General features: G+C 34.5%; 1 protein-coding gene across 1 annotated transcript; it reads right to left on the reverse strand.

Moving 5' to 3' along the window:
* Window positions 1-8,600: 8,600 nt before the first annotated feature.
* kiss1ra (KISS1 receptor a) lies at window positions 8,601-22,641 on the reverse strand. Its single transcript, XM_044134017.1, has 5 exons — window positions 21,583-22,641; window positions 16,827-16,951; window positions 11,910-12,045; window positions 11,533-11,771; window positions 8,601-10,731 (listed from the first exon to the last, which is right to left on the reverse strand). The coding sequence occupies exons 1-5, from the start codon at window positions 21,824-21,826 to the stop codon at window positions 10,351-10,353; spliced, it is 1,125 nt and encodes a 374-aa protein (XP_043989952.1). The 5' UTR covers window positions 21,827-22,641; the 3' UTR covers window positions 8,601-10,350.
* Between the last annotated feature and the right edge of the window lie 495 nt (window positions 22,642-23,136).

A 23,136-nucleotide genomic window follows, 5' to 3' on the forward strand; every position in this document is an offset into this window, starting at 1 on the left:
ATGAAGTGTTGTAGTGGTGGAAACCATGGAGGCAAACTGTTTTAACTGCAGTGTGCTGTATTGCTGGATGTTACACTCTTTATGCATGTATATAAAGTATAAGGTGTAAAATAGTTTAAGTTAATATAGCTAATAATGCAGTCATATTTAATAATTGATTAGAATAATATGCATTTGGATCAAGGTGGATTTGGAAAATAACAGGCTTTAGGCAGGCATTAAATATGCTTTCTATTTGTTTTATATTGCTACTGCTGTAATATTCTAATATTATTTGTCATGTTTTCATTCAGTCAGTTTGTAATTATGTATAGTAGATAATTAAATGTTTCTATCTGTCTACTGCTCCCTCCACAGGTGTTGGTGTAACGTTTTTAAAATAAATGTACAATATATTACAGATGAACTGAAAATGTAGAAAAAGCCAACCTGTTGTTGACTTAAAAAAAATAATTACATATGTCCAATACATTTGATTGTTATTGATGATAAATTAATCATCTTTTATAATCTTTTTTTTTTTTTTTTTTTTTTTTTCTTAAGTGTTTCTCGTGACTGGGAGCTAAAGATTAGGATAATGGCAGTGTGGCCTTCCAACAACTTATCAGTTCCACAAAATATCAGTGGAAACTCTAAAAGTAGGTGCTCTGCATAATTGTTGACATGCTATTTTTTTTCCATTTTGCACTATTTTATCATTTTCTTTTACTTTGTCTTTTTTGTTGCTTTTGTCTGTTTTTTTTTTTTTTAACTTATTGTCTTTTGAGAGCTACCCATTGTCGGATATTTTAATAGATATAATTTTATAATAATTTTTGGCACCCTTACTATTAACTGTAAAACTTTTCACACATCCCTAGGATGAGCATTAATAAATGTAGTGTTCTATTACTTTGAAATGTTGTTCCAAACAGATACACATATTTTTAGGGTTTTTTAAAAAATGAACATTTATCCTAGTAAGAGCTGCAAATAATGTACAATATTTGGATTACTTAGAAATTTAATTTGAATTTATTGCCTTAAAGATTTCTTCAGTTTTTGTCACACTGAAGTTTTCAGATGATTAAATTTGAATATGAGATAAAGATAATCTCATTAAATGCTGCTTTGTTTACTGTGACACCTAGCCATCTGAAAAATTCTTAGATTATATGCTACTAGTGCTTACCATAGATCAAGCACATAATCTTATATGCCTTAATAGAGATTTGCATGCAAATATGCTTCTGATCTGTGCTTGGACATGCATGTTTGTACCTGACTAGGACTCTGCATTCAAAATGTCTGGGCAGCATTGCTAATAACACTTGCAATGTTCCAGATGGCTTTGGATATTCTACAATATACATTCAGAATAGTCAGTGGGGACACATAATGGAATCTTACCTAGTGCTTGGTTTACTAACAGCTAACAGGGCAGGTGAGGTGATGTGCTTTTTGAAAGGTTCACACAAGATTTCTCAAGCTTGAGGTGAGCGGTCACACCTTCTAACTGATACTGTTTTTCTTCTTCTTCTGCTTCTTCTTTTTACCTCAAGTGTAATTTATGCTTTCAGCTTTGATCTGAGCACGCATGAATGAACATGGACATATTTTGAAAACCTTGAAGTATGAAGCCAATGCAAATCTTGCCCAAGGGGATTGTTCTCGTCTCTCCTTTTGGTCCATATGCCGGTGTCACGTATATCTAAGTTTTTTTTTATCTTCGACTGCTGTCAAAAGAAGCACATTATTGTTGGTATGCTCCTTTATGGTTTGGAGTAAATTATGTTGACAGGTAGAGAGAGAGGGACTTTATGACGGGTTTGAAACCCCAACATTTTTTCCAATTCCACATCTGAACGTAAGCTACTACCTGAGAAAATAGGTCAAGATGGTAAAGCTAACAAAAGTCCCATATCACTGGTAAAAAACAGAAGTTTTCATCTAAGACAACTAAAACAAGCCCAAAATGCATTTCTAACAGCAAATGTTAGCAAGCAATAATGAACATTTAATTGTCATGTAGACTAGAGTAACAGAGAAGAGAAAAAACACAGTTTAGTGCACAAGTCTCATGAGTTTATAATGTGCTGGCTCAAATTGGAAACAGCTGATAAGTCATCTAATGCTAGGTCTCATGCAATTCAGAAAAGTTATTTCAGTCCATGTAAAATATATATATTTTTTTATTTTTTGCTTTAGTTCAAGATTTGTCATGTTTATCTTAATGGCATTTTGTTTAGAATCTTCTAAAATTACACCTGAATGGTCAATGAAAACAGTTTGTGATAAAATGTAATGACAGCTGCACAGTCTTTTGTCAGACTTTATAGTCTGAAAAAGACTGTATAGTCTTTAGTCTTTAGTCAACAAATTGAAAAAAAAAATCTAAAAAATAAACAAATGCAATCTTAACTTATGTCATTGTTAAGTTTTTTTTTGGCACTTTTGGGTTGTTATTTTTGCATTGATGCTTGGTTTTTTGGTTTGTACAAAAACCCAAACCCTCTTGTCATTTCCACATATTTAATGGATCTGGCAGTCACAACACTGCTGCAAATGTTTTCATTTAATTCTTCGCCAGCACTTTAAAAAAATATTTTTGGAAACTTTCTTTCAGGGAAGAATCAGCAATTATCAGTTGTTGCTAAGTCTTAAAAATAACCACATGGGAAAAGTGCAGCTCAGTAGATTTCACTTCACAATTTAATTACTTGGACCAAGTTTACCATTTACTTGAATTGAGAGCAGTGAGTAAATGATCTGCATTGTCTCTGTCATCAAATGGATATTAACTCTTCAGATGTTGTTGTGAGGCACTGGATGCTGCCCCAGGCTGTGGAACAGGGCTATAAATGGCATCTGTGGTAAGTAAGTCCAATCAATGTAACACAATCAAAGATATACAATATGTTCTAATAATTAATTAGTATCGCACATCCTCTAATGTTTTCGGGTCATGTATACCTGGCCGTAAACTTGGTGCATTTCCACAGTGTCATGTAAAACACGGCTGTAAAATTACTTTAACTAATTCTGAAATGGATTTCCTCCTGCAGGAGATTTGCTGCTTCTGCTTCAGTGATCTGGGCAGAAAGATCATCACACATCACAAGGGCAGAGGGAAAAAGCAAACAAAAATGGCAAAATTAAATGAATTTAGAATTATATTGTTTTAGACTAATTAAGGTTTAAAAGTTAAGCAGCACCAAACTTTTTATAAAAAAAAAGGGGAATCGAGAGGAAAAGAGGTTCTGCTGCAAAAACACCAAGCTGCAACTTTCAGTAATAAAATATAACCAAAGGTTCTGTTAGCCAAGCCAACTTTATTTATAAGCGCTTTTAAAACAACAAGACTTACCAAAGTGCTCAACAGACATTATATAAAAAATCTACATAAAACAAGGAAACACATAAAAGATATTAACACAGCTTGACATAAATTGACCTGTTACCATGATAACATTTTATAGCCGAATCTGAGTTACATTTATGGACATGGAAAAGCGTAACTCTTCCAAACATTCTCATGGTAACTTATATGTTCAGTTTTGAAGCATGCTACAACACGGCATCTAAAATAGGTGATTCTCCTATTGTAGGTACATTTTGAAGGCTTTGTTAAAATTCTGAATTAAAGTCACTGAAGGAGCTTTAAGTCTTTATAGTGTTTTAATTTATCTTGGCATATAAATGCAGTAAACATTCAAGCAATGTGTTTATACCAGTTATGCCTGTCTGATTAAATTTAAAGGTGATAGGAAATATGAACAGTAGAGGACTTTAGACTCTGGAACTACTAAAATAAGATAGTGGTAATATTCCATCGCTAATATTCATTTAGTACTCTCCAACCACAAATGCCTTCTATAGTTTAGAGTACTTTCAAGAAGTACTGTTTTCCCAGTAGGGCAGGTTTCCGGATGTTTTTCTTCCCAGGTAATCTTATTTGGCTCTGAAATAGCACAGAAAAACTACCCCGATCCCTGGAAAAGGGACCATTCATCAAATGCACATACAATGTGTTAATGTGATTTTCAACCAGTTGATTTTTACACCTGTAACAAAATGTCATTGCTCACAACTCTGGCCCTGCTTTTATTTTTACTCTCCTCTTCTAAACCAAAAGTGTGTTTTGCTCTGTTTTGCACACACACATTATGTCAGTCCCAAGGGCAAGGTGGCGGTGGCGGTATTTGCGTGGTTTCCTGCTTGTGTCGTGACGTGAGACAGTTCTCCTTGCTGGTAAAAAGGGCTCTTTGTGTAGGTCCGTCTCTGCCTTTCCCCCCTCTTTCCACCGCTGACAATTATTTTCCCCACCAGGCCTCAGCTGACAGCTTGGTGTGCTGAGCCACTGTGTTCATTTTTCATGTGGCAGTTTGAAAAAAGAACCTTAAAACAATCGGAGCTGAGTCATTTTAACATACTTATTCCAGGAAAAGCCAAACAGGGTTATGATTCCTCCCTCCTCTTTTTAATGGCAGTTTGTAGCTTCATGACAAAGAAAAAACTCCTTCATGTTACACGCAAATTTACTCAAGCCAAAGTTTATTTCGCCACAGAGCTTGGAGATGAAAAATCTTTCCATTTAGACCAGTTGTTCCATAACACATAAAATCCCTTCCTCGTGGGTCCCACATATCATTTGATGAGGTTTCGAGGGCCAGATCAGTAGCAGTGCTGTCAACCGCTTCACTTGTGATTCAACTGGGGTTTGAGAAATGGTTATTTTTCTGTCTTCATATACAAATCTGATACATGTGCAAAGTATTTTTTCTCTTCGTAGGGCATCCTGCAATGCCAAGAAAAACTGCCACAGACTATTAGCTTCCTCTCAGACATCCCATTTCCGCACCTTTTTTCTCATTGCTTTGCAACACAAATGTTTTCACATCTGACTTTGACTCTCTGTCGCCCTCTTCAGGAGTGCTTGTTAATAATACTTGCTTTGCCCCACTTTTGTCTCAAAGATCTTTCTGTCAGGTCTTCCATCTTTTACTGTATCTTACTGAGAGTTAGAGATTAATTCCTGGTGTTGAAATAAAACAGTTAGATTTAAAATGAGCATAACTGTATAGTGACATGGCTTGTACAATGACAATAGTTAACAGGGTTCATCTGCAGTCTGTATGAAAAACTATAATAAAATCACACATTAAAGTATGGAAAAATATTTTTACATTTTAAATGTTATTTTCTCTAGTCATCATCCCCTTTTCAGTGTTGCTTTCAATTTCTTCTTGTTTCCTTTTTCTGCATACATTTCCTTTCCTTATTCCTATTTTGGTCTTTCATTTGTTGTTCATTCTTCCTTTCCTTGAGCCCCACGTTCGCTGCTTGTGTCCTTGTGTGCTTTATTTTTCCCTTGTCCTTCATTTCTTGTTCCATCCTTCTTGTCTTGCATTCCTGTATTCTTGCTTCCTTCTAGTTTTTTTCTTTATGCAGATTACTTGTCTAAAGCCTCCCTGTTGTAAAAGCAAAACACTGGAAAAGTCTGGAATTTAGACTCGCTACGGCTAACAATAATGAAAGAAGTTGATATGACGGAAGTAATGAATTCCTGAGTGCATTAATGCTAAATATTTTATTAGATAGCCATTTTTCCTTTGCTGTCTGAATTTATGTCTTGGATTGGTATAGCCTGCTGAAGAAAGGGCAAACGTTCAAAAAATAATTAAAAAATCCTAACACAATTTGTTTTATTTTAAATATTAATTGGCAATATTAGCCTATATAGTCCTGAAAACATTTGGATGGACCCTCAGTACATCTATTGACTATGTGCTGTAGATGAGTTCTATAAAATAAATTTCCTCATGAAGCCATTTCCTCTTTGTAAAGTTTAAAACTGAGATATTTTAGTCAACATAAAAAGTCAATCACTTTCAAACTTGATTTTTTTATTATTTACATTTCATTTTCTGTTTTTTTTCCCCAAAAAGTCTCATTTTCTTGTAGTTCTTCATGTTGATTTTGATCAGCACAACTAAAAGTGTTTTGAAGGTCTTTCCACATTTCCCTCTGTACTATGTCTGCTGTTCAACACAATTTTATTCCCATGTCTAAACATTATCAGATTGTAGAAAGTCTCAGGCACTTTATACAGAATTAATACACTGACAAAAAAACACATCCTTTGAGAGGCTCTACTCTGAATGCTTCAATCAAGCTTTTATTTTTTTATTGTTTTTTCTTTGTCATGAAGCTACAAACTGTCTCATGATTGTAAAACTCTGACAAAGTGAAAGCTTGAAGTTTGATTGATTGCCTGTCCCATAGTCACTCATTAGTACTGCAAACATAATGAAACCTCAAAACTCATTTGAACATGAATACCGTCTTACTTAGCAGCAGGCAGTCACATGAAAATGATGGACGTGAAGTTACATCTATGTTCATTTTCGCATTGCACTTTGCAATGAAGTGTAAATGCCTTTGAACATGATGTCGAATAGCTGCCTACAGATAATGGCAAAACCGAAAAGGATCACCAGCTGCTGGTTGCAATGAATCACTGGTTAGTTTGTTTCAAATAATATCTCATTTTGATATCTCAATTATTCCTTTCAGGTGGCAATTAATGCAGAGTTGGGTTTTTTTTATTTCCAAATTAGTACTTGGCATAGTTCCCTAATTGAGTAGACCAGTTAATGTACCTAAAGGAATAATGATAAATGCAACAGCTGTGAAGCTGTTCTTCAGAGGTCTGCTTTTACTTTAACAGAAGTAAGTTTTTAAGAAAAAAAATCGAATTGGCTTTTAGTCCGTCATTTTACGTGAGGATTAATCTTTCTATTTTTAAATGCTTTTATGTGTTCTTCTAAAAGTGCACTTTTATAGTTTTGCAATTTGGGTTGTGGGCCACTCTAATGTTTCATATGGAACAAGCCCAGATAGTGATATTAAAATGCAAAATGAATTCATTGGCATTAAAATATTCACTGCAATGCATGTTGAAGAGCAGCTTTCAGTCAAAAATGACCAAACTTTGAATTATATTAACACTTACAGTTATCCGCTGTGTCTGCCTTTATAGAAAAATAATTGCCTTTTACTTCATTTTGGAATCCCTTTTATCAAATTTTAAATATCAGTGCAAACACTAATCTGGATTTTCTCTGTCTTCAGTTCAGCAAAACATGTCATATGTTTGCACTGACCCTTGAGTACCATTTGTGATATACCTTTGACTACAAATAGTGTTTCAGTTTTCCTTTCAAACCTTGATGTCACTGGAGCCCCGATGGCACTAAGCAAGCAGCATCAGATCTAATTAAACTGTATTAGCAATTTTTCTATAGACCATAATAGAGGTTCTTTAATTTTGAATGTCACTATGTGGGATGAAAAAAGTCTCTATTGAGATAGCTCAGTGGGTTTAAAATTAAAAATTGTTTTTCTATGGCCAGACAGCTGCTCCCTGAACAGGCCCTCATTCTGATTGTGCTCTAATAACAAATTACAAGATAAATGGGTTGTCTTCAAAATTCCAGACTGCCTGGCAAGAAGGTACAAGGGTTCTTTTTAGGTGTTATTAGTACCTTATTTGAATGATCTCTGTTGCCTGTGAATGTGCATGAACCATGCTTACCATGCTTTTGTGAAAACAAGTGTTTAAAAAGGCATGAAGGTTAGACTTGTGGCCACAGAGATATAAAACTTGTGCTCCACCGCCTCTACTCCTGTTAGTAGGTTTCCATTCATCACATCTGGCCACAGGAACGACTCATGAGCAGCTGGCTAGAGCTTTGTTTGGGTTTGCAGATTGCTTAGGATGCATTAGCTCCACACATACAAAGCCACTGCGCTTAGGGGGGTACAATTCAGGACGGACTGCGGTTTAATTACATTTGCCAGTTCTCCAGTATTAAGCATGAATATTAAACATGTAGCAACCTTTATGGAAATACACACACTTGTGTGAATTTATGAGTAGTGCCTTCCAGAAGTATTTTTTAACCCCTGCACTTTCTTACAGTTTGTCCCAATTCCACAGGTCTGAAAAGGATTAACTCAAGTTTTGTTTGTGTTTGTCCTCTGCTTCCACTGCAGAATTATGTTATTTAATGTTGGTCAATCACATTGTAACCTTTGTTTGTAGATCTAAATCTGAAAATGTTTAAGAGGTATGAATACATTTCAAAAGCATGAAACTACAAGTAGTTTGAAAGACAAACAAATGTGATCAGATTGTATTTCTTTTTTGCCAATGGTTACCGTAGTTTCACTCCTAAATTGTTGCATTTATGAGCTGTTCAATAGAATATTAAAACAATAATATATATATTTTTAATATCAGTTCAGTAAATGACTTGACATTGAATTTTGGGTAAATTTCAGAAATAAAGCAACTTTAAAATAATTCTAACCGCTGCATACATAGAAAACAATCAGATGGTAGATAGGCAATCACAAAGTTTTAAAGCCAAAATCTGTTTTATTATGACAAAAAAACTGCACAATATGCCAACAATAAATTATGTTATACATTATTATATATATTATACATTATTATATTACATAGTTATAATTATATTAAATTATATTAGTTTTAAAAGTAATACTTGAACAGTTAGTAATTTTGAGAAAAATTATGTAATTGGCTATGTGTGACTATGAAAAGCCTTTTGAATTCCCCTTTTTTTCTGGCTCAGACTACCAGCACCTGATGATAATCTGTCCTTAATGTGACTTTCCTAAGCTATATTTATTAGCTCCTAAGTGAGGTAATTTAGCCCTTAAAAGAAAAGAAAGCTAAGTCAGAAAAAGTTTCATGTAAACAGAAACACCAGAATTGTCATTTATTTGTAAGTTTGAAATATGATCACAGTCTGTCCAAATACAAAATGTGCAAAATATTACACTAAGTTTTGTTTGCAAAAATTAGAACATTTTGTTTTATCATTGAGGTAAATTTCTGATTTTTGCTGTAAGTAATCAAGACTGAGTACCTCACCAATAGGATGCTTCTACTGTTGCAGTAGTTGCTACTTCTTGTGGATACTATTTTATTTTATTATTTTTCTTTTTTGTAGCTTGCAGTTGCAACTTACTTCATATGATCCTCTTAACGCCTGGACAAAAACTAAACCATTAAGCTAGAGCATTCCCACCAGTTGTTGAGATCTGGTCTCTGTAAGAGTCAACACAGAGCACATACTTACTAAAAACCCAAAAAAGATCAGCTTTTGTCAATGTGACACACCACAACACACCAACATGTCTTCTGTCTCTGGACACAGTTTCATGTTGATTAGGTCAAAGGGGTAAGATAGCGACCGTTCACAGTAAAACATGACACTTCCTGTTCTCAGGGAGCGTGGCCTTAGTGATGTCATCATTTGACCATTGAGTAATGTAGGACTCCCGATGATATCACTGAAAGTTTGGTTACCCTGACAGCTTTAGTGTAGGAGCTAGAACTGTTTCATGGCGAGTAGGTGAACTTTGACCCTGGTAACCCCCACAGCTTGCTCAAAAACCCACCGTTTGGATAGCTTTGAATTGGCCATGCCTTATGATCTGACTGACCGGGTTTGAAGCCGATCAGTCGAAATCCCTAAGGGGAGTTTGATCAAATACGATGGCTGCGAACGGCAAAAATGGGGTCAAAATTGGAACTTCAATCCAAAATGACCGACTTCCTGTGATACTTGCACTATGACGTTAATTGTAAATTCTAAGCATCTTGGTGACCTCTACAAGTGTACCAAATTTCATGTCTCTACGACGAAGTAAGGGAATAGCAAAGGGTCTTTTTAAAATTGCTAGGTGGCGTTGTTGAGCCATTTTTTTCTGCGATTTTTGCGACGACCTTAAAATGCAAACTTTTTAAACAGGCTTGATGCATCCGCCAAGTTTGGTGAGTTTTTGAATATGATAAAGCCCCCAAAAAGCCCCCTCTTTGGGGGGGCAGAAAAATAAGAATAAGAAACAGTACAATAACAATAGGCTTTCGCAGCGCTTTGCTGCTCGGGCCTAAAAATAATTTAAATTCACAAATGTGTAATCTCTGTATGCTGTAAGCATTTGAAACCAAAGTAAAATTCTTTGTTTGTGTACACAATCTTGGCCAATAAAGCTGATTCTGATTCTAACATAAACTGAGCTCAAGCAAAACCAATACATTTAAATCTAAGTTGCAGATGTATTTTATAAACGTTTGACTGATTGCAGTTTCAAATAACAGTTCATATTCATATGCTTAAATATGAAAATTAATAAAAAATGAAAATAAACACAGAGCACAGTGTTTTCCTTGAAGATGAATCTGTTGTTCTTTGCCGGTTACAAAAAGATCTTCTGGCTGACAGATGAGTTTCTCAGAAAACAACAATCTCACTTTTTATCTTTAAATTCTCAGAGTCAGTTCACAGCATTATTATTGTTGCCTTCCTCTGCAGCAATAAACTTGATCTCAGCGTTGGCAGTCCTCGACGCCATGCTACTATCCCGGATCTTGTGTTTAAAAAGGAATGGAAAGGTTTTCCGAAAAGACTTCTGAAAGCTGGCTCCCATAAACCCATAAACAATGGGGTTGACTGAGGAATTGGCATAGGACATGCAGTTGGCCCAGGTCTTGATCTTGTACATTGTGTAGTTGGGTTGGTAGTTTGGATGAAAAGATTGGAAAAGCACGAAGATCTGGATGGGACCCCAACAGATGGCAAAGAGGAGGACGATCACCACCACCATCTTGGAGACTTTGCTCCTAATGCTGATGGTTCTCTCAGACAGGAGGTTGACCTGAGAAAGATATCACAATAGATACCAGCATAATATATTTGTTGTTGGTGCTGCTTGTTAGTTTGAAAAATTACAATTAGCCCAAACCTGATTAAAAAAAATACTGATGTCTAAAATCCTAAGAATAAAGGTAATATTTTGCCAGTTAATGGTAAAAGTTATTTAAATATAAATCAATATAATACCTATATAATGGGTAAAGAAATAAAGTCTGCTAAGGTAAATATTTTTTGTGGCCATTTTTTATTTACTATATTTATTCAGATATAGAAAATAATATAATGCAAATTTGTAAAGATTGTGTAGGAATCCTCCTGGCTGTTCAATTATAAAAGTTTAATGTTACTAAAGAAAAACAACCTATGTCTTCCATTGTATTTCAAATGAAATTTACATAAGTATTCATGTGCAGATCCACAGATACAAGGTTTAATACCTGGCATGATTTTTGTATTTAGAGTGAAATAATAACTTTGTAATGATACAATAACTATACACATACTAACATTCTTTCTAACTTGAATGTTGTTTCATTTATTTCCAAAACATCCTTAGAAATACCTTTTTGCAAATTCTCTTTACAAGCTTAAGTCTTTGTAGTAATTTTTTTCTGTCGTCTATATGGTCATTTTATTCATAGAAGTTGAACTCTACAGTATAAATAAACAGGCAGCTGCAAACTGTATATGTGTATATATTTTATATGTTTAATTGTGAATAAACATTCAAAACAGACTTGATTCAAAACTATTTTAAAATTTAGGCACACAAAAACAGTTTTCAATCTCTCTTTGTCCACACCTGATAATTGTTGTCAACAGGCTCTACAGTGGGTTGACCTACTCTCTTCACCATCATCGAATAGCAGAAAGAGATTGTGAGAACCGGCAGCAGGTAGGCGGCAATAAACTGATAGAGGATGAATGCTCTCTCATGTGTCTTGGAGGGAAATCTCTCCATGCAGTATTGTCTCGGACCGTACCAGTAGCCCTCCTCAATCCGCTGGTACATTAAAATTGGGGTGGACAAGATGAAGGAGCCTGGGCAAAGCAGATGTGTTGATTTAAAAAAACAAAAAAACAAAAAAAACTCTAAGCCTGTCACACATGCTAAACACATTTTGTTTTTCAATTATTCGTTTTTGTGTCTAGCAGTGAGATAAAAGCAATGCAACATACCAATCCATATGCAAATGCTGACTATCATGGCTACTTTTGGGGTGCGGTGACGGAGAGATTTGAGAGGGTAAACAGTGATGTAACAGCGGTCTCCACTCATGGCAGTCAGGGTGATACATGTGGCTTGTACTGTCACCTAAGAATGAAACACAGACGAATATATTTCTTAAATATGTAAAAACACAGTAATGGTGAGGAGATGATGTCAACACCTATTATTTTTACAATGACACACAAAACTTACTGAAAATAAGTCACAACTGATTTTGTGCTGTTTTTTTACGACAGAGTATTAGAGCCAGGAGAAAGAAAGTATATGCTATATATATATATATATATATATATATATATATATATATATATATATATATATATATATATATATATATATATATATATATATATATCATTAGAATAAAGTCAAAGTACTTAGACAAAAAAAAAGTTATGAGAGAAAAATCTTTAATAGAGTTAATGAGGTCTCTCTTGTGAAAAAGTTCAATAAGCATTATTACTTTTACAGGTCATCCATTCAAAGATGTGTCATTTAAAAAGAATTTAATTATTAAAAGAACAGGATGTTCCCTGCAAGCATGATGATGATAACACTATGTCCCCATATAATAAACATCAATTGCGAAAATTATCTTCAGACATGAAAATAGAGACAACGAGGTGCAAAGAGATGAACGGAAAATAGACAATTTAACAACCATATTAGGGGTTTGAAATGGGGATTGAGAGAATTTAGAACAAAACAATAATGTAATAATTTATTACTAGAAAATAAAAGAAGCAAATTAAAGATCACTCAAGCCTTATTTTTGAAAAGCATCAACTGTACTTACTACTTTATTTGATAAAGTATTAAATTAAAATTTAGTAACTACTAAATATTAACAACATTAATTACTAAGTTAATATTTAGTGCTTACTAAATAAGTACTGTAGAGTGCGAGAAATTAACAAAGTCCAAACCTTGTTAAAAAGAGAGAACAAAACACAGCTTTATTACATCTGTACAGATGGAGAACTCAGAAGAGAGATCTGACTAGACAAAGGAATCACTTCTCTATATATACTGTTTAATGCCCTTCGCACACAGACAGGGTGTCATCGCTGATATTCTAGAAAAGTTTATTAGATTAATACACATAGTGAGAAAAATGCAACCTATTGTTAAAAACTAGTTTCAGGCAGAATATTCTGTGCCTAATAATAATCACTCAGCCGTTGGGTCTGGTCTGTCACTCCGGAGGTATGATAGTTATTTACTGATCACACTGGAGCAAACTTGTGAAGGCTAGAAGAGAAACAATGACTCTGTAAGTCTGAGTAAAATATGATAAACTGATTAAACATTGTAAGATTAACATTAAATAAACTTCCAATAAAAGTAAACATACTGTGAATAATTATTTTATTCCACAGTACTTAAGTATTTAGTACTCACTTAAAAATGTACTTAATATTATTTTATAGGTCCATTTCAGCTCTAAGGTTACTGGAATATATTAATATAAGATTTCTAAAATAATGTCTACTGTAGGTTTTTGGGCAGGCTGTACTGAAATGAAACTCTGTTGTCCTTTTTTCAGAGTCAGGCTGACAATAAAGGCACCCTGACTGATATTTGAGTGGAAATAAATGCAGGTTTGTGAAAAATTAAATCCATTCTGTTTAGAGATGTACTTTAAAGTAAGATATGATTCTTCCCAACAGTCTGTGCCTCTGCCTCCTGCTGGATCTGTCTTCGTGTTATGTGTAGTTATGATGCCAGGACCCATTACCCCACAGAGGTTTGGCACATCACATCAGGATTTCAAAGGATGGAATATAAAAGACTGAAAAGGGTCATAGTAAGTTCAGCACTAAGGCTGCTGAGAAAATGATCTCCTCCCTGCGATGTTCAGGACTTACAGTGTATTACACCCTGCTGTAATATATTCAGTCCTCCAAATCCAGTTTTTGCTACCTCTTTCAGTTGAAAAAGGAATTAGTTGTGTGGCTTGAAGCAAACCAGACTGTGCTTATTGGATTTTTATTGACAGCATTGCCCATCACTGACACACATTAAGAATCACAGCCCTATTTATTACTGTGTTTAACTGCTAAATAAGAGATGAAGACATGGGTTTTTGAGTTTTTCTTCATAGTCTTTTTTATACCTGTGACAGGTGAAGTGCAGCTAGAGTCTTGAGTAAATATGTATAGGTTATGAAAAGTTGATTAATGCTAGGATTAATGTATGGAAATGAATTGCATAGCCAGACTGAATGAAAAAGTAAAACAGGAGGAAATTCAAAAATACTTATATAAATTAAGTTTGGAGTATTTTGGCATTATAGCATCCAAATTATAATTCTGTCAAATATAAAATATTTTTTCTTATTTTTACTTGCTTTGATTTTTTTTTTTTTGCAAATAATATGCCTTTTGCTATACACAAGACAAAAACTTAAATTATCAGAAAGGCAAAAGGTGATTTTTAACATGTTGGAGAAGTTAAAAAAATCTTTGGAGTAGTGGAAAGTCTAAACGTTTAAACCAAAACTCATCCATATCTACAAAGTTCTATTGTTAGTTCTATTTATATTAATTGATTTATTAATTATTTTTTTTTTTATTAACATGCAGAATCTTATTTATACTACTTCTTGCTTTGGCAATTTACTTCTTGCTCCTTTCATTTTTTGCTTTTCATTATTGGAGCCTTAATTCAGAGTAAAGCAACCATGAGTAAATGTGGTGCATTATGTTGTATGCAGTAATTGTTTCTTTCTTACCAGAGTTTTTTTTCACCCATGTGTTCATGTTTAGTCAGTTCTGACATAAAAGTCGATTCAGTCGATCAAACACAAAGTCCATTAAAAAAACACTGAGGCAAAAAAATTACATCTATACTTTTTGCTCTGTTCTGCAAATCCCATAGAATTTGCAACTACATGGAAATTAAAAAATTTTCTACAGAAATTATTGTAAAGTGACTGAAGGCAAACTGGTTCTGTCTTTTAACACTTTGTAGAAAGTCCTTGTTTAATCCTGTGCAGGGACTTCCCCATAGTCTTTCAATGTTGCAAGCCAGGTCGGTCTTTCACATTTAGCAACTCCGTGTTTCCATGGTGACAAGAAGAGCAGCAACATATTCAGTCGCCTGGCTATAACTGCACAGGTGCAGGACCTGTCTGAGTAATGATATTGGTGTATGTTTGTTTGGAGATGTATAAATGTTGTGAACACAGGAGAGATGAGGACAGAAAAAAATAAAAATAAAAGCAGAGACATGAGGAAGGATGCCTGCTGCTAACAGGCATCCTTCTGAACTGAAATCTCTCCATTAATCTTCTGTGACATTCTGCTTATTTTGGATGCATTGTGCTTGTAAATTTTTTTCCACACTTCTTGTTTTTCAATCTTGAACAGAAATTAATTTTTCTCAGTTTAAACACAGCTGAAAGGGAGAAGTTGAAAATAAGACTATACATGTCCTTTCAAACTCAAGAGTACTTTTGAAATACATTAGCAGTTACTCTAGCTTTTCTTGAATCATAGAAATTTGTACTCCTTTACAAGATGGTTTCATCTATCTAGGAAGATACTTGTATCTTGTATTATACTGAAGCTTTTCTGTTATCATCTGGTTTTGAGGGGGGTAATGTCTGATTCCACAGATGCCATTTCTTTGAAGATTTTTTCAGACTGCAATGCCCTTCCTTCAGTTTTCAGAAAGACAAAAATGCATGGAAAAAGATAGACTTGAGTATAGAGCAAAGTTCTGATTCAACACATCTTCACCATATAGAGAGAATTTTCAGTCTGTGTAGAATAGATGGACTTGCATCTGCCATTAAAAGACTCTTATTGCTCATACCACAACTCTGAAGCACTTGCGATAAAGTCTTCCAACAAATGGACGGATCAGCTTTTCCCCTTAGGACTTAAACATAATTTTGTGTTTCAGTTCCACTCCTGCTGTGTTAATTTGTTTGAATTTCTATTTAAGTGAGTAAGCCATGACAAAACTCAGGATGGCCGCAATGGAATGTCATGTTTGGCTTTAATCTTAATTACATGACACTTTTAACTATTTGTCTGGGTTTATTTGAGTCAAACAAAACCACAACCTTGAGGTTCTCAATTGCTGAGTGTCGCTGAAAATTAAATCATCAAAGCATCCATTGTGATGAAAAAAATCTACATTGAGCATGTCTATTCAGCTTTACTCTGTAATTCAGGCTGTACTCTGAATGTGGGTGACTATGGCTCACTGGTAGAATAGTCCTTTCCCAATAAGAAGGTTGTAAGTTTGATTCCAACATGTTAATGTGCTGGTATTTAACTAAAAGTTGCCTGCATTAATTTGTGTTTGTGAATGTGTATTTAGTGCAAGTCACTTTGAGTGGTCTTGCACTCAAAGTAGTAGTAAGACTGGAAAAGAATGTTATAAGTTCAATCTGTTTATTTAGGCATTTTTCAATTATTCTTCTTTACATAATATGTAAAATTACAATTGAACTAATCTGCAAAAAAAGATTCATTTCATTACAATAGCTGAAGTTTACAGTTTAAAAGTAGAAACTGCAGAAATAATTGCTGCTGTTGAACCATTTTCAATAATAATAGTAACTGCGATGATATGAATGTTCAAATATTAGCCTGTGATGTGTGCTTTTCACTTTCATGAACATATTATTAACAGCTATTTCAGACCTATAGCATTTTATTAATTAAAACAATTTTGACTTTTTAGTTTACATTAGTAATTTTCAGCCTATAGGACAAGCATGTGATATCATTGGAATAGGTACATTACTACTGAGCACTATGAATGGAAATAAAAGATTGCTGTGCAAACTGAAAAAGAAATGGAACCAACATTTAGGAATAAGAGTATTGTCTAAAACATAAATATGTTACCTGCTGCAGAAATGCAACAAATTTGCACATGAAGTTGCCGAAGATCCAACCAGGGAGGGGATAGAGAGTGGCAGTGAAGGGGACACAGCACACCAGAAAGATTATATCGGTGGCAGCCAGGTTTGCTAGATGGAAAGAAAAGTAGATGTCAGGTAATTTTCTCGCTTACATCAGTCCACATACATTCTAATTTAAGAAGGCTTATAATAGCCCAGTGTTCTATACTGCAAAAACTAAAAAGCCCTCTTTCAGTGTTTCCTTTGTTTTTTTAGTAGTAGTATTTCTTTTGACTTTCCATCTGTATTTTTGTCCCTTTTGCTGTTCTTTCTGGCAGTCCAATTAAATAAAGTCAGATATTACTGATGTTACATTACTGATGTTCAAGGGAAAAATAATCATAGTAAAGGTTAAAACTTTCTCTTTAATAACAGCCTCAGAATATATATTTTTCCAGGGATATTGATTGTACTGTTCTGACCCCAATAAGAAAGACAAACTGTTTCGCACACAAGAATTACAGTTTACTGTGAAATCATTTTACTTTAACATTTATTTTATAAATGAGAATAATAATATAATAATTGTTCTGTTGTTTGAGATTTAAAAGTCTTGAGTCAAAATTGCTCAAAATTTCAATATTTGTTTTTAGACACATTCACTCAGTGTCTCTTAATGACCGGCAGGATTACAAATTTTACACAAATGGATTTGTTGTGTCTCCCTGAAGGCAAAACACTAGATGCACCAATCAGATATAACATTTGGATTGTTGTAACTCAGAGTGGTCTCCTGCTGTTGTTCAGACACAGTAAATTGCAACAGATTATATTTCTTAAAACGTTTTTGTCAGAAGTAGTTTTACCTCTTTCAGCAACTTTAGCTACAGTAGCTTAGGTGGTTGTTACGTTGTTTCATTCCCCGTGAGTTTCAGTGGGCCCCCTGTCACACCTACTCAAATATCGCCCATTCATCCTGATTATATCATCCACTTTTAGGAGAAAAACTTTCACTTGCTCTCTAAAGTCAACTACTGGCAGGTGCCATGGTTAAGAGAAAACTAGTTTTGTTCACTTCATCCTTGGTCCTATTTGGTGTAGAGGATTGGCATTCTCCAATTTTCAATTTGTAATTTTAGTCTTGTTAATTATTCCCTAAAAACTGATTTACTGGGTAGCTTTTACCACCTTTTAAGTCACAGAACTATCATGTTTAATTTGCGCTAGAAGAAAATCCAGAGCTGATTATCTTTTGTGTCTTTATGTCAGTGATGTTTTAACTTTTTCTTCTCAATCACATTTACACATCACCAAATGATGTCTGATGCATGTTGAGAACCAGACTTCTTCTCACCTGTAGCTTTTTTTAAAAAATAGATAAGTTAAATGAATAACAAAGTCATGATTTCTCTGTCTAAAACCAATTCATCCCAAAATAACATACTGCAGCTATTCTTCCCTTTCCCAAAAGTTTTTTTTTTTTTTTTTTTTTTATGTCATATTGAAGAAACCACCTTGTAGGTGTCAGGTTGAACTAAGAGAAAATTAGTTTCTTTCGATAATAACATGGAATTGTTGAAATCCAAAGTCCATTTTGTGTTTGATAGCAAGTGTAAGAGATAATGGTGTCTGTTTCCTAATGATATTATCAAGAGGAGCACAGTCAGAGCCACACTAATTTTAACCTGGCATTGTGTATGCTTTTGAAAGCTACTGTATTTGGAATTTTAAAAAAGGCATATGAAGCCTGTACGAAATGACAAGTTTGAAATAAATGCTAAGAAATGGCTTGGTATCCTTGCTTAGTTTGATCCAATACAGTTCAATTCTGTGCATAAAATATTGTACGACTTTAGTTTAGCCTTGTGCTTTTGAAAGAAGCTGCTTCAGAAAGAGAATGTATTATTTGGTGGTTATAAACTGAAGGTGTGTTAAACATTTTATGGACTGCCTGTGGGTCTTTGCAGCTATGCTTCCAAAATTTTAATTCTTAGTGTAAGAAAGCCCAAAAAATACATTTATGTTTGGATAACATGTCAGTCAGAGGTTTGCAGTCTGGCTCATACATCCATCACTACAGCAAGAATGCCAGACACCATTCCCCATTTGTTTGAAGAACTGATCTAATCACATTGTTGTTGCCTAACCATATCGTTGAAGAGATTGGTAGATGATGTGGTTGCTAATTAGATTATGCTGAATATTACACTGTTTCAGTGCAGTGGCCTGGAGATGAATTAACCAAGATCAAATTTTCCTCACATCCAGAGTGAAATGTGCAAACACAGATACACAGACTTTATGCACCGAGTCACAGAGCTGCAAAAACATTATTTTAATTCACATGGATGTGATCACATTTATTTTACTGCCCCCCCATCTGCTACATTCTTCTTTGTGGAGCAAACTCAGGTAAATCAATCGCCTCACCTCTGGCTTAGTAACGGCATATAGATCAAACACATTCCAGATTGGAAATCTCCGTGCTCTGAATAATAAGAAAAGATATAAAATATCCATAAAATAGATCAGCGTGGATGATCTAATTTTACGCTATTATTTTACAACTATGTTTATGGTGAACCTTGTTTCAATAAAGGCAAGCTGTGCAAAATATAAAGAACTAATCCAAACAAATATTAATTAATAGTAATATTTTAAATTCCAACAGTTTAAATTTAAGCAACCTGTACATGACCATATAGATAGTTTCATGAAAATACTTGAGTACCAGAAAAACCCTGCAAAAAGGATTACAAGTTAATTTCATTTTACACTCAAATTTTACCTACAAACACTAGCAGCTTGTTGCAACCAGCTATGCCTCTGGAAATGCCACAGCAAGTTTAACATTTATTATTTTACTACTTTCATGAGACATTTTTATTAACGTGCCTTCAAAAGAAATATTTTATCCATTAGCACAATCCCATTAATACTGATGATGCTATAGCTGTTAAAAAGTATAACCTGCCAATACAACTGTTGGATTGCATTTGATTTCAGTGCCTCTTAATTTGGTGTAAATTGTTTTGAAAATAGATGTAGCTTTTCAGTTCATTTTCATTTTCCACCAGTGCTGTTTGCTGCTGCATGAAGTCTAATTTAGTGAAATTATGCTCTTCAATACATTTTTGCATATTTTTTGTACTTTATGTTTCTGATATAAGCCTGCTGAAAACATGCCCATCAACTTTAAAAGACGTGTGCAATTAGGAAAAATTAAACATACTATTAAGGTTAATTACCAAACCAGTAAGAAACTGTGATAAGCTTTATGTCTATTATCTGTGATGATATTGTGTTGGGAGCCTTGCAAAAGTATGAAATCTTTTAATCTTTTGTCACATTATTATTAAAAAAGCATCTGTGCGTATTTTATGTGGTGAATGATTGACTGAAAGGATGCTGTACGTTTTATAAATATGAGTATTTTTTCAACAGAGAATACGACATCCTATTTAATCGTGCTAAATGGGATGTGTGCATGTGTGTGTGGAGCCCAATATACTCTGTTGCTTCAATAAATTGCAGTGCAACTATTTCCTTTAACAGTCATCTAATTCATACGTGTGTGTGATTTAATCACAGTCAATCCAGTTGTTCTGTAAGAGCCTCAGATGTTTGCTGAGGTCATTAGCAATCAAGGTTAAATGTTCAGCTGTGTGTTTACTTCGTGTTTGTTAGTTAAATTTACACTTGACCCATTTCAAGTGTTTTCTTCCCACCTTTGTTTCTTATACGTTAGGTCAGTTTATCTTCTTTGAACAGTAAGCTTGAAATTGTGTCATGTTAAATAATCATTATGGCTTGAGCTTAGTTTCTTTACTCTATCTATTTTTATGGCCTTGCATTAATTGTTTGATTGCTTTTTATTTGGGTGAAATAAAACCCATTTTTTGGAAACTAATTGAAAAACAGTTTTTTCCCCCAAACACACCATCCACAGTGTGAAACATAGTTTTGGTTGTAGCATACTTGGTTGCTTGCTTTTTTTATACAGGGTAGTAAAGAGACATAAGCGCAAGGGAGAATTATTAGATGCAATGTTTAATAGCTATGGCAAGGAGAAGAAGAGGGAACGTAAGAGAGAAAACTAATTAATACTGGAGCTAAACTAAAGGTAAACCAAAGTACAAAACCTAAATATTATCTGAAGGAAATAGTACACTTTAAATACAAATGTTGATGTTTGTGCCTTTACCAAGACAAAGTGTGAAGTTCAGGTGGATAAATAAATTTGCATGGAAATGAACATAATTGCTCCTTAGAAACCTGTGTGACGGCAACATGAATGTAAATAGGACATTGAGTTGTTAAAATATGCTGCTTTAAAAACATGTTTTCAGGGATATGCATACATTTTTCAACAAGACCATGTGGAGCGGCATTATGAACACATTATGCATGTATGAATGCATGCAGGAGATATGTGGAGCGGTTTGCCTGCAGTCTTAACCTGTTCCCAGGAGGGAGTGAATGCAAAAAAATAGTAACAAGCCTTCTTTTATTTGCAGACAGAATTGGTCAAAACTACTGTTTGCACCGTTTGTCACTTTTAAGCTTTAATAACACAACAAAATTGAGTTTAGTAAGTAGAATAACAAAGGAAGGGCTTTATTATCTGTACTTATTGGCTACAGTAAATTAACAGTTTTGACTTTTCCTGACTGAGTTTTGTAAATCCCATCCAACACCCTCATGCTAATTTCTTTCACATTTTCCACAAACTAATAAAGATGTACATTATTTTTGCCTACCTATGTAGAAGTTGGTGGCTGTTCGCATCTGTCTGTGTTTGGAAATAACATAGATAACGAGAGAGTTGCCCACCAGTCCGACCAGCATGATGAGAGAGAAGAAGAGCGGTACCAGCCAGGCATCAGTGAGAAAAGGATGCTGGTTCCCGTCCTCTTCTATGCCATACGAACGTCTTTGAGATAAGTTTGCTTCTGATCCATTGAGGCCAACCTGATCTGTGGAGTTCCAAAGCTCCTCGAACATTGTGTCAGAATGGAAGGTACTGCAGTGAAGGAAAGTGACAAAAATACTGAGGAGAGCTACTTGTGGATGAGGAGAGAGTTTCAGCTGCAATGCACTTGCTCTAAGTCCAGTTTGCTCTCAGGCAAAAAACAAAAGAAGAAAACACAAGAAAAAAATGCACCTAAAAGGTCTAATTCTGTGATTGTGGGGAGGCTGAGATTGCTGAGAGAATGAGGGATGCAAAACATAAGTTGAGAGAAGGCGTCTGCATGCCTCCTGGTCCAAAATGACTCCTAAGTTTGAAAGCAAGTACTAAGTCCTGTAAAGCTCAATGTGAAATCCTGAAAGACATCATGCCTGCATTGAACGTTCACGAGAAGGAGCATTTTCAGAACCCGCTTAAGTTGTTTTTTTTATTTTATTTTCTCAAAAGCAGGATTTGAAGCATGCAATGTTGCTGTTTTGCGAGATAAGCTACCAATCGGGAATCAGAGTGCAGAGACACAAACAGATGTCTTCTCCATGCTTTGTCATGACAAACAGAATCCACAGCTCATTTAAATCTCTCCTTGTTCCATCTCTCCTCCTTCCAGTGAAATCCGGACCTTTTGCATTCAGCGCTTTTGTATATTGTAAAAAAAAAACCCTGAAAAGGAGCAACTTGATGAATCAGAAATGAAAAAGATGCAGATCAGTGTAGGAGTTAAGTCTTGCTCTGCTCTTTTGGTCTTGATAAAATTGTGGCTGGAAAAAAAGCTTTTGTTTAAAAAAGGAAATAACCTGAAGCATCAGTGATTGTTGTTTGTCCTCCCAGCAGAGCTTAGTTGATCCTTTTGTTTGTGCTTCAGCAGAAATAACAGAGAGTGCAGTGAGTGAAGGGGATGCTGCTGGCTTTATAGAACGAGCAAGAGCAAGGACACACAGGCGCATTGGAGAGGGGAAATAGAGAGGGGTGTGCTCACACACATACAAAACTCAGAGCATGTGGGCTGCTGGATGACTTTGGGATAAACGTCTTCATGTCTGAGTTTCCTAGCAACGTTATTGCTTAATGTATCTTTATAAAACAAATTATGATCCTACAAATAAAGACCGCAACCAAAAACTACGAAAAGTATACTTTTAATTGCCATCTATAGAAAATTTTTTAATTTTTCCATTTTTGTAAAAATGTAATAAAAAAATCTAACTTTTGGTAAGTAGCAAATTAGGATAGCTACACATTTAATTTAACTTAAAAATGCTTAAATTTTACATAGGAGTTATTTTACAACATTTTGAAGCAGGATTGCTTTGTTTAAGCCTTTAGACATTTAATTTTCTGAATTTGT

This window comes from Gambusia affinis, linkage group LG12 (assembly GCF_019740435.1).
Source record: "Gambusia affinis linkage group LG12, SWU_Gaff_1.0, whole genome shotgun sequence".
In the NCBI taxonomy this organism is placed as follows: Eukaryota; Metazoa; Chordata; class Actinopteri; order Cyprinodontiformes; family Poeciliidae; genus Gambusia; species Gambusia affinis.

Excerpts from the sequence above, each read along its gene's own strand:
- kiss1ra (XM_044134017.1), bottom strand. The coding sequence starts at position 21,826 with ATGTTCGAGGAGCTTTGGAACTCCACAGATCAGGTTGGCCTCAATGGA. Across the intron at positions 12,046-16,826 it reads TTGTTGCATTTCTGCAGCAG|GTGACAGTACAAGCCACATG; the intron begins GTAACATATTTA and ends TTTCATTCTTAG. Across the intron at positions 10,732-11,532 it reads CTGTTGACAACAATTATCAG|GTCAACCTCCTGTCTGAGAG; the intron begins GTGTGGACAAAG and ends TATCTTTCTCAG.